The sequence below is a fragment of the Diabrotica virgifera genome, chromosome 7 (assembly GCF_917563875.1).
Source record: "Diabrotica virgifera virgifera chromosome 7, PGI_DIABVI_V3a".
NCBI lineage: Eukaryota > Metazoa > Arthropoda > Insecta > Coleoptera > Chrysomelidae > Diabrotica > Diabrotica virgifera.
Window position 1 is genome coordinate 128,142,287 of NC_065449.1, and position 22,591 is coordinate 128,164,877.

General features: G+C 32.4%; 2 protein-coding genes across 2 annotated transcripts in view; both read left to right on the top strand.

Moving 5' to 3' along the window:
• LOC126888127 (2-hydroxyacyl-CoA lyase 1) overlaps positions 1 to 22,591 on the top strand; it is a 784,683-nt gene that overhangs the window by 393,800 nt on the left and 368,292 nt on the right. The window lies entirely within an intron of this gene.
• LOC126888126 (uncharacterized) lies at positions 1,581 to 5,020 on the top strand. Its single transcript, XM_050656137.1, has 2 exons — positions 1,581 to 4,137; positions 4,894 to 5,020. The coding sequence occupies exons 1-2, from the start codon at positions 1,915 to 1,917 to the stop codon at positions 4,966 to 4,968; spliced, it is 2,298 nt and encodes a 765-aa protein (XP_050512094.1). The 5' UTR covers positions 1,581 to 1,914; the 3' UTR covers positions 4,969 to 5,020.

A 22,591-nucleotide genomic window follows, 5' to 3' on the forward strand; every position in this document is an offset into this window, starting at 1 on the left:
GAGAGGTATAAATACCTAGGAGCAATTATAAACTCACAATTAGATCAAGATGAGGAAATAAAGGTGAGAATAGAAATAGCTCAAAAAGGATTTATAAAATTCAAGTTAATGTTTACAAATAAGAAATTGAGTATGGACATTAGATTGAGGTTCGTCGAATGTTATGTTTGGTCGCAACTACTATATGGGGTAGAAGCTTGGACTCTAAAAGCACAATCCGTAAAAAAATTGGAGGCATTCGAGATGTGGCTGTATAGGCTTATTCTGAAAATTCCTTGGACTGCAAAAGTCTCAAACGAAGAATTGTTAAGAAGAATTGGACATGGCAGGAAGTTTATGAACACAATTAAAATAAGAAAAACATCGTATCTGGGCCACATACTTCGTAACTATAAATACTCTCTGCTACACGTCATCATGCAAGGAAGAGTAGCGGGGAAAAAGTTTTGGGAAGAAAGAAGAAATCTTGGCTGAGGAATATCAGAGATTGGACTAACCTCAGTGTTGAACAGATATTTCACTTTGCAAAAGACAGAGAAGCGTTTAAAAAGGTGATCGCCAACCTTGGTTAGAAGACGGCATAAGAAGAAGAAGAAGATCCGCATTTACACATCATTTTTACTGTCAACGTCCGGTGTTGAGAGTGTCAGTTGTCAGTTGAAGGGTACAGGTTCATATATCGCCGAATTATTTTTGTTTGAAAAACCGTCCATATAGAGGAGGTGCCCGGCAAAGGGAGGTGTCTGTTAAGAGAGAGTTTACTGTATTTCATATTATTACTAGAATTTATTACTTTATTAGAGCTATTTATCACTTTTAATTCATTGTTTCAATTTTTTTGTGTGTTTTTATACTTTTACTTACTTCCGAAGTAACAATCACTAAAATTGACTTTTCAGCCTAGGCCCAAAATACATATACGCGATTTTTGGCAATTTCGTGAAATGAAAATACTTACCTAAATTTATTTTTTAATAAGGTTTTTAAAAAATAATTTATATTATTTAATGGACACTTTGAATTTTGTACATGTATAATATACTAATTATAGAGATAATATGTTTAATTTAACGCTAACTATGAAAGTAAATCAGATCTGCTATTACTCATATTTAAATAACAGCTGCACAAAATACTACGACCGCAAATCTATAACAATGAAATGTTTGGCGTCTGGGAACGTTTGCACAGCGTTGCCAAATAACGGAAGTCACAACGAGCGGTGTGGTATACGGAAGTCTCTACGCGTTGTGTATATCACGTGCATTCTCGTACGGGAGCGACACTAGCGCTGATGATATACCGTCGTACTAAAATCTGATCTTATGAGTATATTAGATACGATGTGACTTCTAGTGAAATTTTTGATATAAGCCTTCTAATACCATCTAGTAGCCAAATTCGTAAAAATTTAGGCAAAACGTTGTGACTTCCGAAATCGGAAGTCATAACGGTATATATGAAGTGACAACGTATTACGAGTATCTACTTTGGAAGTTACATGGATACATGTATCAATATATATATATATATATATATATATATATATATATATATATATATATATATATATATATATTAGGGTGGTCCTTATTTTCGAAAGTTCATATTTTTTCAAAATTATTTGTAATTTTGTTCAGTTACACCAAAACATTAAAAATACAAAATTTCAGCTCAATCCGATAATATTAACACGTGCCGCATTGGCCTTGAAGTTTCATGCATCTGACTGTCTAACATGCTACGACGAGTCGGCGCCAAGTGCGTTCGAATTCGCTACAAGCGCGACTACAAGTCTCGACAAGTCAATTTTGTTTTTACATATTATTTGTTCAATGCTACATTCGTTTTAGTTTCGTACTTGAAGTGCATAAGAAAAGACGTGCTATATAAGTAATTGATAAAAGTGCTGAAATGTCCACTTTGCGGAACAATATTTATCTAGTTGGAGTGATGAAAAATCAAATCTGCGGTAGTAAATTACCATGTAAACGAGATGTTTTGAGTGTACTTTTTTATAACATGAGAGTGGTAAATTTAAATCTTAATGACAGCAGTGCTTTAGTTATTGATGAAGTGGTCGTTTTTTGGAAAAAAGCAAGAATCCCAGTTCAAAACCGTTCAAACTGTATTTTGAAATTAAAATCTTTGTACGATAATGTCAGAAATTTAGAAAAATCTAAAAATAGAGATACTGAACGGCAGAGAGAAAAAGAAAATGATTTTAAAGAAGCTTTAGACAACCTTTTCGATATTGCCACCTTAAATGCGTTAAATGAGATTAAAATCGCCGAAGATAGAGAATTTTTAATTAAGCAAAGGGAGAAAGGTAGAGTAGGTTGTATGTTGGGAGTAGATATCAAATTATTACGTAAGGAAAAGCGGAAAGAAGAACGCACAGCTGCAGAGTTGAAAAGAAAAGAAGATTTGTTGGAAAATTCTAGTTGTTCGATTGGACATTTTGAAATGGAAGATAAAGAACACGAAGATTCACAGAAAAAAGTGATAAATCAAGACAACAGTGAAGATGACATATATTTCATATCGGAATCTCAACAGGGTCCATCTTCAAACAAGAGAGGACGAAAGACGTTAATGACACCTCGCCTGGCCGCTGCCTTGGACAAATGTAAAGTGAGTGACAGGGATGCAATGCATATTATTTCTGCCGTCCTAGAAGCTCTTAATATAGATATCACCGAGTTTGTTCTCAATAGATCGTCTATCAAAAGAAATAGAGAGATTTTGCGGAAAATAAAATATTCATCAATAAAATCGGTAGGAAATGATGCAAATTTTATTGAAGTGCATTGGGATTCCAAATTATTGCCTGATATCACAAAAAATGAGAAAATTGATCGGCTTCCTGTGATCGCGGTTGGTTTAGATTTTGAACAATTATTAGGAGTACCTGGAATTGCATCATCAGCAGGATCGGAAGTTTGCTCTGCTGTGTTCCATATCACTGATGAATGGAATTTAACCGAAAAAATTCAAGCCTTTTGTTTTGATACTACAGCATCAAACACTGGACGTATAAAAGGAGCTGCAGTTCTGCTTCAACAAAGGTTAGGGCGAGATATTTTGTGGCTTCCATGCCGACACCATATATTTGAGGTCGTTTTGGCTGGTGTATTCACGAGGACAAAAGCAATTGTAACATCCGGCCCTGAAATTGCTCAATTCAAAGCACTTAAAGAAAACTGGAAGAATATTGATAAAATGAAATTTTTAGATTATACCAGCGATGAAGCCGTTTATAATGCACTGAAAGATGTAGCGCCCGAAATTATTTATTTTGTGAAACAGAAACTTGCAGAAGAGCAACCACGTGATGACTACAAAGAGTTTTTGCAATTGACGCTCATTTTTTTGGGAGATAAAACAAATGTGAGTTTTAGGGCCCCCGGTGCATATCATTTAGCGAGATGGATGGCTAAAGCGATTTATTGTTTAAAACTTTTTTTATTTCGCGATCAAATGAAAATGAGAAAGGATAATTCCAAACTGAATGCAGAAATTTGCGTTTTCGTTGTATACTGTTATGTAGAGGCCTGGTTTTCAGCAACGAATACTACAGGAGCTCCCCTAAATGATATATATTTTTTGAGAAAATTGGTTATATTTAAAAATATTAATGAAAACATTGCAACCATTGCAATAACAAAATTTTTAAACCATTTATGGTATCTAAGTGAAGAGTGTGCTGCCATGGCAATATTTGACGATAGAATTGAGAGAGTTGAAAAAATTAGAATGGCTCAAAAAATTATGGAATGTGCAAGTAAAAACATAGAGACTGTGAATGAAAAAGAAGAAGAAAATGAAGAGACAGAAGTCATTGAGAAAAAACTATCGTTGCAAATCCGAGATGTCCAAAATTTTGTTCAAAAAGATCTACCAACTGAATTATTGTCCGCCAATTCACTTCAGTTATTTAAACGATTCGGTATTTGTGTTGAATTTCTTCAGGACGATCCGCTGAATTGGGAAAACAGAGAGGATTATCGCACAGGAAAAAATATCATTTCAACCTTAAAATGTACAAATGATATTGCAGAAAGAGGAGTCAAGTTGATTGAGGATTACAATGAAAAAATGACGAAAAATGAACATCAAAAACAATTTTTGATACAGGTATGTAGTATGTATAAACAATAGTTATTTATGAAACAGTTCGTGAAGTATGCTTTTTGCGAACGCACGCGATACTTAGAGTACGAGCGATAGCGAGTGCTCTACATCGCGTAAGTTCGTAAAAAGTACTTCACGCACAGTTTCATACAATATTTTATCTACTCTACGATAAATAAATCAAAAAACTGTAACTCTTCGTCACTGGAATTCATTTCAATTCTATTTACAATTTTTAGAACTTTGACATTTAAAAATTCTAATTTCTTTCAAACCACAAAACTGTCAAAATTTTTGTTGTAATTTATTGCTCATTATGTCATCACCATGACAACGCGAAAGTTAAGGATATTTGATTATATGAAAGTGTGTGAAAAACCCATTGAAAGTGTGTGAAAAAGTTAGTCCCATTTAAAATACACAGGTACTTCACGCACACTTTAAATCCTTCACGAACTGCTATCTATAATGACAGTTTTCACAAACTAAAAACTGATACATAATATGACGTAGAGTAGATAAATTTAATTTTTTGTTATTTTTTTCTTAGCAGTTAGTCCCATTTAAAATACACAGGTACTTCACGCACACTTTAAATCCTTCACGAACTGCTATCTATAATGACAGTTTTCACAAACTAAAAACTGATACATAATATGACGTAGAGTAGATAAATTTAATTTTTTGTTATTTTTTTCTTGAACACATTATATAGGCTAGGTTCAGAAAACACATTCAATATTATTTTTTTTTATTCAGGTTGTTCAGGAGTACCGGAGAGAGTTCCCAGTCGCCACAAAAGGAGGCTTACTTAAATCCAAAATATGTATCTGAAGTGGATGTATCATTTCAATAAATAAAAAATATAGTATTAGGATAAACTATATCTTTATTTTACGTTTTCATTTTAATTAGTATGTTTTTATACTAAAGTTTAAAAAAAATGCGTAATTTTATGTTTACAGTCGAGCGTACGCGTACATTGTCGTTCTTATAGGTAATAACTGCCTTACATTGAATCTCACAACTTTAGCGTCGATGCGGCACGTGTTAATATTAACCGATTGAGCTGAAATTTGTTATATTTTCATGTCTTATATAAAGGTACATTCTGGCAAATAATTTCTAAAAAATTCGAAAAAAAATTTTTTTCCTTATAAATAAGGACCACCCTAATATATATATATATATATATATATATATATATATATATATATATATATATATATATATATATATATATATATATTTACTCCCAGCGTATGAAGTGAGCCACATATCAAAAGAAACTGCGGTTGAAGTGAGGTCCTGTACAAAGTGAGGTCCAGTATACGGACCTCACTTAGTCAATCAATGTAAGACTTTTTCGTAGACATGTACTGATAGCAAACACTGTTTTTTTACAAAAAAAAGTGGGACCTCACTTTGTATGGTCCACATCAATTTTTAGTTCAGAGATTTTCCGCATAGAGGCGCTGACTTTGGCGTATATTTTCTAACCATGTATATTCTATGCCCTGTTGAATAACTTACGATACACATAGTGAGGACCATACAACTGGCAACATCTGTTCAACCAATCTTTAAAACAGTGGATCGTCAATCGTCGCATAAATTCAAACAGTACAAAAATGTTTAATACTTTAATCCTTTTTGAGAGCATAGGCGCAAAATTTCGGTCGAGTTCTTTTAAAACGCATTTATTTTTTTCGAATCCTGAGATAACTAATAGGTATTTTTAAAAAATTTAAACGCAAAATAGAAGACTACATTATTCCCGAGGGCAGAAAGTCCCTTATAATGAACACAAAGTTTCTTTTGTAATATATATTTAAAATTAAAAATCAGACTATTTTTTTTCACTCCAGTGACTTATTAAAATAAATATTATAGAAGTTCTCAAGGACTTTCGACCATGGATAATACAGTAATATTTCTTTCTGCGTTTAAATATTTTAAAAATACTTAAGGTTTTCTCAGTATTCGAAAAAAATGAACGCATTTAAAAATAATTCGAGCGAAATTTTTGCGCATATGCTCTCAGAAAGGCTTAAAATACTATAAATTTTTGTAATCAGTATTTCAATAGTTATTTATGATATAAGTGTTAAAAGTACACGTTTAAGGCACGCATGTGAAAGTTTGCAGAATGAGCGACAGCGAGTTCTGCAATTCACATGAGTGCCTTAAAAATGCACTTTTTAACACGCATATCATGCAATATTTTTTCTACAAACGTAATTACAGGACAATATCTACAAAAACTTTTACTTGAACTTGACTGACATTCCATTTTTATATTTTTTTGATATTACATCAAAATTGCCTATACGATCAATACGAATTGCAGTGCCATAAAAATTTTAAAGCACTAGTGCCTTAAAGCAGCGCCGGATAAAGGGGCGGGCGAGCCGGGCGACCGCCCGGGGCGCCAGAATTTGGGGGCGCCAAATTTTGAGAGACGCTGATATATAAATATAATATTTGCCCCTATCCGTGGCTCAGTGGTAAGAGCGCCTGCCTTTGGATCGAAAAAATCCGAAAGGTTGTGGGTTCGAATCTCACCAGGGTCGGAAATTTTTCATTTATTATAAATTAATAAATGAATAGTTTCTGTCCTCGTGGGATCGGTTCTCACCGGAGGGACCGCAGACGTTCGGATACAATTAGCGTCTCTTTGCAAAGACAATGACGTCGACATTGCAAAGTAACGAGCCACTTACTCAACACACACACTACTTAAACATGAAACTAGGTACCTAACTGTTCAAAATTACCGTACCTACCATGCTAATGGCCATTAGTTGCCGAGGCATTAGCTAAACAAAAAAAAATATAATATTTTTTACATTCACTATTTTTTTGGACTTTATAGATTATCTTTGGGCTAATATTACTCCTAAGACAATTAATATTAAATAATTGTAACAATAAGAAAACTATTTCTAGCTCACAAAAATTCTCTAATAAAAATAATGCAACCTAAAAATTGTTATGGCTTTTAAAGGTCATTTGTCAGGTAATACCTATCACTTTTATGGTATTACAATGTTATACATACATACTTAAAATACACGAAGATCAGATTTACGAAGTACATATCAACAAATTTATGAATAGTCAGTGATATTATTATACTGCTGCTTGTCATTATAGCCTCAATGGTTAAATAGTTTTGTCTTCCTGTTCTGTAAACTTTGCTTTATCAACATTGTCGTGTGTCCGTGGGTGTGTAATTTGAAATAAAAAAAAACAAACCAGGTATATCTATATGAATTAGAATTGACAAGTTCTTTTTCATAATACATATGAATATATAGAAATTTATTTCGAATACTTTGTACGCGTTAAGATGTTTCGCTTTTTGCATAAAAACGGCACGAACGACGTATGAAAAAAAGGAATAATAGATTTTTGTATATATCATAAATTGAACGAGTAATTCCAAAATGATTTGTTATTTGAAATATCTCAGTGGCATACTATGTTTTTGTTTAAAAAAATTCACACCATTTCAACAGTAGATATAAAATTATTAATTTTATGTCAAAAAATGCGCAATAATTACCTCTTAAAACACATCAAATTTCATTTGCATATCTGAACCGGTTTTAGAACAATAAAGAAATCGTCAGTTTGTAAGAAAAATGTCAACACCCCATATCTCGGAAACGAAGTATTTGCTGACATACGCTTATAGAGCAAACTGTCATTATTTTTTCATATAGAATTAACTGTTAAAGTTTGTCGCATTTATTTAGAAACATCCTGTTTTTTCTTGACCACCCTGGATTTCCATAGTTTTTCCTGTATTATTTCACTTGACCGTTATTTTCAGTTCTTTCTGTTTTTCCAGTCCTGCAGGTTTCTTTTCTAATATTGCTTCGTCCATTTTATCTCTAAAAGATTTTCGGGGTCTGTCTCTCTTCCTTCTTCCTATCGGGCTCCAATCTGTTATTCTGTTTATCAACGATTTTGGTCTGCTCTTCTGCCATATCCGTACCAGGTTAATCTCTTTTGTCCTATGTTGTCTATTATCCCTTGAATTCATTACCATTATTTTCTTAATCTCTATGTTATTTATTCTATCCCTTCTACAGCTTCTACTTAGGTATTCGATTTCTGTTGCTCTAATTTTGCATTTGGTTTTCGTATTTTTTATTCAATTTTCACACCCATTATTCAGAATACTTTTTGTCATGGTGTTATATTATATTCTTCTTTTTGTTTTTATACTGATGTTCTTATCCCACAGTACCGGGTTTAATTTTAGTATGCAGCATATTGTTTGTCCTAGTAACTCGATACCTAAAACCATAGCTTGGTTCTATAGGTATCGAGTCATAGAGATAATAAAAAGCTCATGAGATAATAAAAAAAAATAATGAATGATTTTATTTGAATTTGCATAGATGATTGTAAGGCCAAGGATATCACAACGGCTCTAAAAGGAAGAGAAAAAATAAAGATGTACAAGCTCGCGTTTGCAAAGAATATCCGCATGCTATTTTATGCTAAGTGGATGCCACTCCCTCAATTTAGTTACTGGGGATGCAGCTATATCTTGCGCACAATCAACATGTTTTTTGGTCTTGTAGAAGATTTATACACACTAAATGATATAAATGAGTCAGATTAAATAAATTATTAGACGAATTTTTTACTAAGCCAGAACATTTTTGTTTAATTTAGTAGTATTTTATATTTTGACAACGACACCCGATTTGGGCGTCGAAACGATAATAAAATTATTTTTTTCAATTTAATTGTGGCTTATTTTCCATCTAAATAGTTATTTATACACATTTTTTACTGGTTGTTGATAATGTGCATTTATCTTTTACCTCGCTTCTTCGTCGCTTGAACTTAAAATGTGCTCGCTATGCTATGCCCTATGTTGGATAAGTTATAAGTAATAACTATCCTACTATTTTTTAAATAAATATATTTTTACATAGTTCTTTATGGTAAAATTTTGATTTTTTCCTATTTTTTTATATTTGCAGTAAATTTGTATATTCTTATATGAAGGGGCGCCAAATTTTATTTTGCCAGGGGCGCTCAGAACCCTAAAACCGGCCCTGCCTTAAAGTAGCATTTTTAACGCACGTATGGAGTTCTAAAAATTGCATTTTTAACACGGTTGTAGAAAAAAGCCTTTAAATGAGGTGACACATGATGTACTTACTTTCCTATTTAAAAAAATAAAAGTTGTGCCTGTCACCTGAAGAAGAGGGATCGCGTAAAGTTCGAAACATTGACGCTATAATATACTATGATTATTTTAAAAATCGACCTATCCGAGCGTTTTTCTTATGTGCTAAAAATAAATAAGTTAATAGGGGGGGGGGTAAAACTTATTCCAGCGAACTGTATTTGTAACAACCAAGGTAGGGATGGAGGTTGTTGAACAAAAAACCGGTTTTCGGTTATACCGGTTTTTTACTTACGGTTTAACCTGACGGTTATAACTGGTCAAAAAAAGCGGTTGTTCCAAAAACCATTTTTCGGTTTTTTTAATCAGAAGCAAATACTCGATAGGTTATAATATTAATATAATGTTATATGTTACATACATTTATATTGCAATTCAGTTTGCTCAATTTTCCTCCCGAAAAATTCCCCAACCAATTCAACCTATAAAAATTTTCCCATGTGCTTTCAAATTACCCTAAAAATGGGCGAAAGTACCCCAATCTGGCATCTCTGATTCGTCGCTCGTTGTAGACGGCGTCGGTGTATATTGCGTTGTCAATTGGGATATTCCCAAAACTCCCAAAAGTGATGATCCTACCGATCTACCGACATGTCCCTAGGATCTATCGAGTTTAAAAAAATATCCAAATGACATATTTTACTTAAGAGGAAACAGTAGCGATCAACAGGTAGCGAAAACGCGTTCCAAGATTGCGGCTGTAATTTTGAATATTTTTTCGAGATATGTGGCACACCTATTCGTAATATAATAAAGAATGGCGGTACAGAGCCCAATTTAAAAAATATATTAATATGTGGAAATTACTCTGTAATTAAATACAATATTAAAAAAACGAGCCTGTACCGCCACTCAGAAGAACAAAAAAATACATTTTCTTCAAATAAACTTTTTTATCCGATGCCTAGATTTTGTGTCATTTTGGAACTACTAAAATTTTTTATTTCATTAGTAGTTCCAAAATGACACAAAATCTAGGCATCTGATAAAAAAGTTTATTTGAAGAAAGTGTATTTTTTTGTTCTTTTAATGGCGGTACAGACTCGTTTTTTTAATATTGTATTTATTTACAGAGTAATTTCCACATATTAATATATTTTTCAAATTGGGCTCTGTACCGCCATTCTTTATTATATTACAAATACGTGTGCCAAATATCTCGAAAAAATATTCAAAATTACAGCCTCAATCTTGGAACGCGTTTTGGCTACTTGTTGATCGCTACTGTATCACCTTAAAAATAAATTCGATAAACCAATTCATCATTTATTGCCATCAAAAAATTTCAGTAGGTAGTATTTTTTAACACGTTTGTATAATACCTTTCATTTCCTAAGAATTATGTGTTATTTAAAAATTACATAATGGAGATTCCTAATCGTATTTCGGTATTCACATTTCATACAGTCTCAAAGTACTCAAGTATAAACAATTTTTAGATGATTTTGGGAATATCGATTTCAAGCAGATCACTTACCTTTTTATGGAAATATTCATGTGTTTCATAAAAGCTGATGTGACACTTTCGTCCAGTTCTTTATTAGTAAATAAAAGTTGAATTATGGTTGTTTGGGTTAATAATTACTTCGCATATTATTTATAATACATATATAGTAGGGGAGCAAAGTATGCTAAATGTGCAGTCACTCGAGCGCTTTGAGGACCTATTGGGTTGTGATTATTAGGTTCTAAAACCAAAAAAGTTAAGTAAAATTTTCCATTTTAGTGGGGACTTTCCATATTTTAATTTAATTTTCCATTTCCAACACCCGTTTTCTCCGATTATAGCGCCACCTATCCGTAATTAGAAAAAACGTTTCGAATAAAAGTTGCTTATTTTTACGCAAAGAATCCAAATCTGAAATAAAAAAAGGAGTTCCTATTTAAGATTTTAAAGTAACCCCCCCCCCCCCACCTCCGTGGGGGTCGTGTTTGGTACCATTCGATAGATTTCAGAAAAAATATTCAGAAATTGTAGTGTATTACCTATAAGAAGTTACCGTTAAGCCGGGTCCAGACTATGTAACAAAACATGTTAAATAACAAAGTTTTGTAACTTGTTACAAAATTTTAAATAAACAAGTTTTAAAACACAGTGTTGTATAACATTTTTCTGGTTATATAGCATGTTTTATGTTATCCAACAGATGTCGGTAAACATCAAAGAAAGTTATAAAACCGCACCGCGACTGATCTACACCTAAAAACATGTTATTGAAACATTTCTCTGGCATAGTACCTACGCGAGCAGCAACCGTTGGAGTCATATCGCCTTGTTCATTCTGGAGTGATTGTGCTAGATTTTTCTTTGCTCTGTTCACGTAGGGTTATTTACGCGATGAAATTGTCGAAAGAACTGACTACTCATTTAATTGAGCTATTTCGTAAGTAACGAGTATTATGGGACTGCTATGGGATGAGCTACATTTATTGATTTAAAAAACAAATAAAAAACACGATGAATAGACTGAAATATAAATGAAAATAGATACAGAAACTGTAGTTAAAACTAATGCACGTACGCCTATAACTCAAGCCAACAAAAGAAAAGCAGTACGCGGAACCTTAACAGCAAATCGGTGCAAATCAACTCTAAATTTGACATAAATACTATTCTCTACAGAGCAGAGTGTTCAGACATAAAACCTGTAACATTCACTTCATTCGCTACACAGATGCAGACTGCTTCATCAGCTACTCAAACAGGCACTCAATCATACAATATATCTGAGCCTTTCTATTCCGTCTACTACACCTACATCCGCTACTTCTCCAGCTACACCAATTCAAACAGACAGTGACACTCAATCATGAACAGGTGAAGACGATAATACTGAGGAATTAAATTTTACAGAAATGTTATACTTCCTCTCTGAAACAATGAGTAAAAAGGTTAAAAAATATACTTTGCTAATAATATAACTGTTAATCTTTCTCTTACTGGAATTGCATCTCGAAATGTCTTTCCTGCCTATTTTATGGCCGATTTCATTTATAAGAAATTCAAAATCAGAACTTTCTATTCTTAAGAAGTTTTTAAAACTGCCATCACATTTAATGTCTCCTGTCGATGGGTCTATGTTATCTCTTTCCAGATCAGTTAAAAGAGCTGTACCACTACCTATATTTTGCTCGAGCTACTAATGAAGGACACATCCAAAATATTAATTTAACATGCCGGTGTCGCCTCCACAATATTACACAAGCTGCTGTTGCTATGAAGAGATCCTCCATACTTATATGACGCAATTTTATATACTACCTAACCTACCAGCTATCCATCTAAAATGCTGCAAAATTTATGCGCATGTTGTTGTTTTGTTTTTTGTTATATAGTCTGGATACTCATGCTATATTATAACAAGTTACATAACAAAGTTGTACAACAAATTTGTAGTACAACTTTGTTATTAGCATGTTTTGTTACATAGTCTAGACCCGGCTTTAAAAGTTCCCCGTTTCAGGAAAAAATATTGTCTAAGAGCGATAGCCTAGTGACCTAGTGGGTAGACCTCGGATCTCGGATTCGTAAAGCAGAGGTTTCGATTTCAAATCCGGGGTGTGGATCTCCGATTTTTTTATTTATTGTTACTGCATTCATGTCTGTAGACAATGTTGCAATCTATTATGAGCACAATAAAAAAATATAGTAATAAAATAATAAATAAATATTTAAAAAAAAAACAAGAAAAAAAATACAATCACTGGAAGCGAAGCTAAACAATACGGAAGAAATATAACCACTGGATTCGGAACTGGATATGGAACTGGATAATATTAGAAAACTGATATTATAATATGTAAGCACTACGAGCCTAGTAGGCCCATGGCTTGATGTACTATTCTTTTCCACTCCCTTTTGTCAGTCGCTTTTGTTTCCCAGTTCCTTAAGTTAATTCTTCTCATATCTTCTTTAACTCCATTACTCCATCGTGACCTCGGTCTTCCTCTTCGTCTTTTCCCTGCCAATGCACTAGATAGTACCATTCTGGGAATTCTAGATGGAATCATCCTCTGCACATGGCCCAACCATCTAAGTCTTTGCGCCTTAATTACTGCTAGTATGTTAGGATCTTGATAGAGCTCAGTTAGTTCCTTATTTGTTCTTCTTACCCATTGTCCATTTAAGTTTTTCCCACCGAAGATTTTGCGCAGTATTTTCCTCTCCCAAACTAATAACAACTCTTGATGTTTTTTTGTTGTGACCCATGTTTCAGAAGCATACGTTACTATCGGCCTTATTACGGTCTTGTAAGTTCTTAGTTTTGCTCTTCGTGATATATGTTTACTTCTTAACAACCCATTAAAAGCAAATATAGCGCGGTTGCCCGACATAATTCTCTTTTGTATTTTTTCTTCACAGTTAGGATCTCTTGTGAAGACAGTTCCTAAGTACTCAAATCTCTCAACTTCTTCGAATTTATACTGTGTTCCCTTCGCTGTTGTCATTGTTATGTATTGCCCCCGAACGAATTGCTTATTTGTCCATTCCATATACTTTGTTTTTGCTTCATTTATATACAATCCTTTGGTTGCTGCCCTCTCCTCGAGTTTCATGAGTGTTTCTATAAGTTCTATTTTGCTCCTAGCCAAGATTACCAAATCGTCTGCGAATGCCAAGCACTGATGTTTTTTGTGGTAGATCAGACCTGCTCTATTAATGTTTGCTTCCTGTATAACCTTTTCTAGTAATATGCTAAACATTATAGACGATAATGGATCACCCTGTCGCAGTCCTTGTTTGACTTCAAAGCTTTCTGTTATAGTATTGTTTATCTTGACTTTATCATACTGATAGATCATACTGATATTGTTTAAAAACACTAATAATATTGATATAAAATGTTAATCAATTTTATTTATTGTTATAAGAATCAAAGGTAAATATGATTAGGCGAATGAAGCCTTAGGTTTCGCAGTCAATATCCCAACCACACACACATGTTGCAATCTATTTCAATACGGTTTATAGTACAAACTATATATACATTTAATATCAAAAGAGTGGGATATATTTTTTTAGTTGAAGACACTTGGTCACATTGCATTGTTTCAGGATAAGGTGAAATATCTTCAATAAATGGAAAAAAGCATGTATGTCATATATTATAATACTTTCTATACTCTTAATATGCAGTCTCGTATAAATTTGTAGTGACATGATTTTAAGTATAAGAACAAGAAGCTTGCAACAATTTTCAGAGAAAATAGAAAACTAAAACTATTTTAAAATGATTATTCGAAATAAAACATATGCACATATTCACTGTATTTGCCATCTAGTGGAATAACTGTAAAATTAAGTCAGTAAAAAAGGTACATTAAGTTTAATTAAATTAAGTAAATCATCTTGTATACTAAAATTAAGGTTGGAAAATTGTCATTTCAAAATGAAAATCGACAGGGGCAACAGTACCTATACTACAATACACTCTGTATAAATAATTATGTCAATGTTAATAATACTGGATAGAGAATTGAATATCCTTTCAAATGAGCTAGCACACGCCCCTCTTCCCTATTTAAAAATAAGGGGTGGGGGAAATGGAAGGGAGGGGGTTGACAAATGACAGATATGTATGTACCGTAAAAACTGTGTTCCCCTTAGATCAAAAGTCGGGCTTTTATATTTATATATTAAGTTCAATATAAATTTCACATAACTGAACTATCACTGTATCCTCCATTTTGATTATTATTGTTCTCAACTAACGCTATTTTCAAAATTCTTACTTTCCTATCCATCTTTAACGTAAATTATTAAAAAATATAAAACTATTCCTTTATTAACGCTAGTCTCCGATAAGGCTACCGTGATTTAATGCTGAGGTACTAAAATGTTATAAAATTAACAAACAGTACGAGCAAGAACAAAGAGTCCACATCCTTCTTATAACTACAAGTGACTGAAACATTCGAAACAATAATAATTCTTACTGTGTTATACAGAAAAAGGCAGTAGAAACGATTAATCTCATATTTATCGACAACACTGTATGGTCCTCACTTGATGAGCTGTAAGGAAATATACACGTAAAGTTGTCCTCATTTTGTGCGCATAACGAAAAAGTATATACAGTCTCACTTTAATAGCTGCGTATAATGGCCTCACTTGGGTGGCAATATACTTGAACCATACGGGGCACACATACGTAATTTTTTTTGTGTATACTCGTCATTTTTTAATTGCTATTTACTTGTCAAGGTCACTATGAAGAGTTGAAACGATTATGTCTACGTTTTCTACCGGTCCTCACTAAGTGCGCGTAATGTCAGGACCTCACTTTGATATCTGTGCATAATATATATATATATATATATATATATATATATATATATATATATATATATATATATATATATATATATATATATAAACATTACTATATGTATATAAACATTACTATATATATTGATATATATAGTAAACATTACTATATATATATATTGATGCACGTTAAGTTGTGACTTCCGGTATACAGAAGAGGCTGTCTGACTTCCACCTTTTCTACTAGCAATTATTTTTTAAAAATTGTGTATTTGGTAAAAGGGGGGCTTATAAAATGGTTCTACCTATTGAGGGGAAAGGATTTACCACAATAAATTTTGTATATATATACGTATATACAGAAGCGTACAGCATACGTTATGGCTTCCATATATAGGGTAGTTCAAGGTGCGTTGTCACTTCCAGCGGTGTTGTCATATTTTGGAAGTCACAACGACTCGTCTGCTGATTTACCTCTTACTTTAAGCGTAATGTGTGATCTTTTGAAACTTTTACTGTGAATACAGTTGTGAATGCAGTTCTATGTTTTACAGTTGTCTATTTAAATTAAAAGATTGATATTCCTTTGATTACACAGGTTTACAAAAAAAATACATTTCGGAATATTTGACGAAACCATATGACTAGGGGGTTTTTGGGGTCGCTGGTCACGGATCCGGGGTCCGCTGACCTCTATAACGTCAGGTAATGGTCATCTCAAGGTCAAATCAAGATAAACCGACAGTCGCTCTGAACAGGCATATTAGGGGGTTTTTGTGGTCGCTGATGACGAATTTGTGTCCGCTGACCTCTATCACGTCTAGCTCAAGGTCATTTCGAGGTCAAATCAAGATAATTTGACACGATCGCTCTGAAAAAGTATATTAGGGGGTTTTTGGGGTCGCTGATCACAAAACTGGGGTCCGTTGAGCTCAACCGCGACAGGTAAAGATCATTTCAAGGTCAAATCAGTTTTGTGGACTTGTCCTGATTTGGCCTTGAAATGACCTTTACCTTACGTGGTAGAGCTCAACGGACCGCAGTTTTCATGATCAGTGACTCAAAACTCCTATATTTTCAGAGCGATTGTGTCGATTTATGTTGATTTGACCTTGAACTCAACGTGATAGAGGTCAGCGGACTCCTGATTCGTCATCAGCGACACCAAAAACGCCCTAATATACTTTCTCAGACCGACTGTCGATTTATCTTGATTTGACCTTGAAATGACCTTTACCTGGCGTGAAAGAGGTGAGCGGACCCCGGATTCGTGATCAGCCACCCCAAAAACCCCCTTGTCATATGGTTTCGTCAAATAGTCCGAAATTTAGTTTTTTTTTTGTAAACCTGTCTTATTTATGATATGATTGATATTTATTTTACAAATACTAATATTTTATTATTGCTGCAAAACGGATTTTTTGGAATTAATTAAAAAAGTGTTATTAGTAAGTAATTTATTTATGAAAATTATATCAAAAATTTTAATAAATAAATTTGAACTTATAGGAAATTTTAATATTTATTATTTTTCTTGATTAAATTTTGAATTTTAGATTTTATTACAGGCACCGTCCTTTTAATTTTTTATGTACCAATAATAATGTGTAATAAGAAAATTAAATGGCTAAATACACCAGGTGGGGTTGAGCCGCTAAAAAGCTATCTAGATCCATCTTTTTAGAGCAGATTAGTCCCAGTCTGCTACTCGATACTATTGACTGTGCTTCTCCATTTCTTTCTATCCTCTGTCTTTTTCTGCTAGTCTCTAATTCCTGCCCTATATAAATTTTCCTTTACTTCCTGTAACCATTTATTCTAGTTCCTCCGCGTCTCCTTCTAACTCCGGGTTTCCATTGTAAAATTGAGTTTATAGTTGTTACGCTACCTGCTCTCCATATATGCCCCAACCATCTAACACTGTGCTGAAATCTGAAAATCTGGAATAATATCTACCCGAGTCAGAAACATTTTTTGTAATATATGAAAATAGTTATTTATGAAACAGTTCGTGAAGTATGCTTTTTACGAATGCACGTGATGTTTAGAGCACGAGCGACAACGGAGCGAGTGCTATACATCGCGTAAGTTCGCAAAAAGTACTTCACGCACAGTTTCATACAATATTTTATCTACGATAAACAAATAAAAAAACTGTAACTCTTTATCACTGGAATTCATTCCTATTCTACAATTTTTAGAACTTTGACATTTAAACATTCTAATTTCTTTCAAACCACAAAACTGTCAAATTTTTTTTTGTAATTTATTGCTCATTATGTCATCACCATGACAACGCGAAAGTTAAGGATATTTGATTATATGAAAGTGTGTCAAAAACAGTGCGAAAAAGTAAATCCCGTTTAAAATACATTGTTACTTCACGCACACGTTATCCATTAAATAGATCGGTGCAGATCGGCCTTATATCGGATCCTCTACTATTAGTCCGTTCGCTGACGGTAAAATATTGCAAAACCCATAAATTTTAAAAAACCGCTTAGATTGACATGAAATTTGGCATACACATAGGTAACATGTCAAAGAAGCACATTGATATTGTGCCGATGTGTGCTTTTACCATGGGGGTGACTTTTACCTCGTCTCGGGATGAAAAAATATACGTTCAAAATAAGTCCGGAAATGGATTAACTGACTAATTCTAGGCAAATCTTGTTTTTAGCATTTTTTCACTTAGTTACTTTTCGAGTTATTTGCGAGTAAATATGTTCATTTTTCAACAAAAAAAAAACATTTTTTAACGGTTTTTTGGCAATTAACTCAAAAAGTAAATATTTTATCGAAAAAACCATTCTTAGGAAAAATATAGCCCATAAAAAAGTAAAAAAAAATGGTGTGCTTATGAATGAGATCCCTAGACCCAGTAAAAGAAGAGTTGTAACTAATGAAAAATAGGTTCATACACGCCAAATTCCAAATTGAATATTTCAACGTGAACTGTCAAAAACTAAAGCACTTTTTGGGGAACACTCATTACAACTTTTTTGTAGTGTTTAAAAAAAGGTTAAAGCAGTTTTAGCATTAAATTAAGGAAGTTACGCTCAAAATGAAGATCCTTTTTTTTGTAAAAAATTATAAAATTCACCCCCTAATTAGCATCCGAAATGAAATTAATAGTCACCACTTCAGAAGTTGATTTACTCGTGTATGTATTGTTTATAAATATGATCTGTAAGCGTCATCGGTTCAAAATGCTTATTTTAAGGGGATGTAATTGAAAGGGATTGAACTAGTCACTAACCAACTGTGTAAGCCAATTTTGAACAGCCATATCTTAACCAATATTTGTCTCAAAGAAAAACACATAATCCTAAATATTCAGAAAAGCAAAACCTACATTTTTTACTATTCGTAATTTTTAGTACCACTAATAAATTTTATGTCATTTTGAAACAGCATTTTTTTCTGCAAATAATTTTACTTTAAAATAATTTTTTTTCAAAAATTAGCCCTTTGAGCCGATCATATAAGATATACACATCATATAAATATTACATAAGTTAAGTAACTTGTGAAGCGGTAAGTATTAATTTCATATGAGATTCCATTTAGGGGGTGCTTTTTCGAATTTTTTTAACAAAAATAGGACCTACTTTATTTTGAGCGTATCTTGCGTAATTTTGATGCTAGAAACTTTTTTAGAAAACATAAAAAATATTTTTTTACAACTTTAAAAAAGTTGTAATAAGTTGTCTCAGAACAGTGCATTATTTTTTGGTTGCTATCATTTTTTGGTTATTTCACGTGAAATTATTCGTTTTTAAATTTGACGAATATGAACCTGTTTCCTGTTTTACATTAGCTACAACTTTGCTTCTACTGATTCGAAAAAGTTCATACGTACATCAATTTTGTTACTTTATAAGCTATATTTTTAATGTTTAAAAAAGTTGTAATAAGTTGTCTCAGAACAGTGCATTATTTTTTGGTTGCTATCATTTTTTGGTTATTTCACGTGAAATTATTCGTTTTTAAATTTGACGAATATGAACCTGTTTCCTGTTTTACATTAGCTACAACTTTGCTTCTACTGATTCGAAAAAGTTCATACGTACATCAATTTTGTTACTTTATAAGCTATATTTTTAATGTTTTTCCCGTTAACATACTTACTTTTTGAGTTATGGGCAAAAAAACCGTATAAAAGTGTTTTTTTGATGATAAATTGACATATTGACTCGCAAATAACTCAAAAAGTATTAACTTAGTGAAAAAATTCTATATAACAAAAGTTGCTTAGAATTAGTCAGTTTATCCATTTCCGAACTTATTTTGAACGTATATTTTTCACCTCCGAGAAGAGGAGAAACTCGCCCCCCAGGGCAAAGTTTTCTTTTCACTTTTTTCTTTGACATGTTACCTATGTGTATGCTAAATTTCACGTCAATCCGTTCTTTAAAATTTGGAGCAAAAACCGTTAATGAACTATACTGCAGTCAAACCCGCTTATTAGAATACCTCTTAAAGGAATATCCCGGTTTAAGGAATACTTTTGATTGGCACGAAGACTATTCCAATAAGCGGGTTCGAATGTATTTCGGTAAGATCGTAAAAAAGGAATCAGAATATTTTTCCTATCGACTAAGATACAACCTGGACTAGGTAAAATAAAATACCTACTTTCAATACACCAATAATCATTGCGTTTTTTATAAATGTATAAAAGCATAATATTTTAGTGCATATTTCAACTATTCAACTGTTTTTTGCATAATTTAAGGTTTTTTTAAGTGCATATTTCCCGAGCTCTATTAATTTGATGTATTTCTCCACGAGTTTACAGCAAAAATCTTGATAATTACAAGTTTTGTTTGTATAAATTATTGTTTTATCATACAGTCAAGTCGCCCTTGAATCCCAAACATTTTTAAAAGAAAATAAAATTTTTATTTGATATGTTCAAGCAGACATTTCCGTTCAAGCAGAATTTTTAGTCACAACATATCAATGTTAAATATTATTAGAAAAACGTTACGGTGTCACGTTTCTTTTAATGACCGACACACATATTATATTTTAATTACGGATCCCACATTTTGCTAAACAGTTGAGAATGTAGTAGAAACATTAAACTTAAGAAACATATTTTTATTACCTACTGCTGATAAATTAAACAGTATCAAATATCACTCGTTGACATCTCTGTATTAATTTTAAATAATAAAATATATATGTAGTTTTGTATTCTAAAATATTTGGAAAAAATACCTATGTATTTTTTTTTTTTCATTTACACATCATTTTAAGTAAGTGTCCGTTGAAGAGTACAGGTTCAATATTATCGGCAAATGAGTTTTGTCTTAAATACCGTCCGTATAGAGGAGGTGTCCGTTAAGGAGATAGGCGCAAAATCTTGGTAAAATGCTAATTAAATGCACTAATTTTTTTCGAATTCTGAGAAAACTAATAAGTATTTTTGAAAAATTTAAACGCAGAATGGAATATTACATTATTACCGAGGGCCGAAAGTCCCTGAAAACTTATATAATGTTTATTTTAATAAGATAACGGGATGAAAAAACAAGAGAAAAGTTAGTGTGATTTTTAATTTCGAATATTTCATTATCAAGAAACTTTTTGTTTATTCTAAGGGACTTTCGGTCCTCCGCAATAATAATCTTTCATTCTGGGTGTAAGTTTTAAAAAGTATTTATTAGTTTTCTCAGAAATCGTAAAAAATGAATGCATTTAAATAGCATTGGACCGAGATTTTGCGCCTACCCCATTGAGAGAGTTTACTGTATTTCATATTATTACTATAATTTATTTCTTTAAACTTTTTGCCGCTCTTTTTTCGTGTATTTAATTGCATTCATTCCCTAATTGTACATTCACTTTTTTTGTATATTTTTACACGTTTTATTACTTTCGAAATAACAATAACTATAAAATCGATTTTTCAGCCTACTTGGGTCAAAAAAATACGCAATTTTCGGAAATTTCGTTAAATGAGAACATGTACCTACATTTCTTGTATTTAAGCTTTTAATAAGATTTTTAAAAATAATTTAGATTATTTAATAGATACATTCACCGGCACGAAAAACGGGCACCCCAAAAAATGGGTCATTTTTGATGGCTCGTATCTCCTAAACCTATTCTCCGATTTAAGTATTTCTTTAATATGTTATAGCCTTATTCTTTAACTATATCGCTGTAATAATATTGTTTCTAGACAGGTAAATTATCATTGTATACTGGGCGTACCAATCAAACTGTTTTTTTTTTCAATTTTCACAACACCCTGTGGAATATTCTAGACTTTATACAATATTGAAATTAAAACCCAACTATAGCCCCAGGTTTTCTTAACGTTCTGTTTGTTATTCATTCGCTTATGTTGGATAATAAAAAAGTTAGGGACTTTAACAACTAAACATGTTCTTTATCAATACATGGTGTTTCTAAATAAGTGCGACAAACTTTAAGGGGTAATTCTGCATGAAAAAATAATGATCGTTTACTTGATAAAGCTATGTCCGCAAATGCTTGCAAATATAAAATTCTTTTGCCAATCGATCATTATCTTTTCATGCAGAAATTACCCCTTAAAGTTTGTCGCACTTATATTTAGAAACACCTGTATCGATAAAGAACATGGCTAGTTGTTAAATTCCTTAACTTTTTTATTATCCAACGTAAGCGAATGAATGAAAAAACAGAATGTTAATAAAACCTGAAGCTATAGTTAGGCTTTAATTTAAATATTTTATAAAGGCTAGAATATTCCACAGGGTGTTGTGAAAATTGAGAAAAAAACCCAGTTTGATTGGTACACCCGGTATACAATGAAAATTTACCTGTCTATCAACAATATTATCATAGCTATATTGTTAAAGAATAAGGCTATAACATATTAAAAAAATTACTTAAATCGGACAACAGGTTTGGGAGATACGAGACATCAAAAATTACCCATTTTTTTGGGGTGCCCGTTTTTCGTGCCGGTGAGT

What these genes read in the sequence shown, in the direction of transcription:
- LOC126888126 (XM_050656137.1), top strand. Translation starts at nt 1,915, where the DNA reads ATGTCCACTTTGCGGAACAATATTTATCTAGTTGGAGTGATGAAAAAT. An exon ending in AAAAACAATTTTTGATACAG is followed by an intron (nt 4,138 to 4,893) that starts GTATGTAGTATG and finishes TTTTTTATTCAG; the next exon opens with GTTGTTCAGGAGTACCGGAG.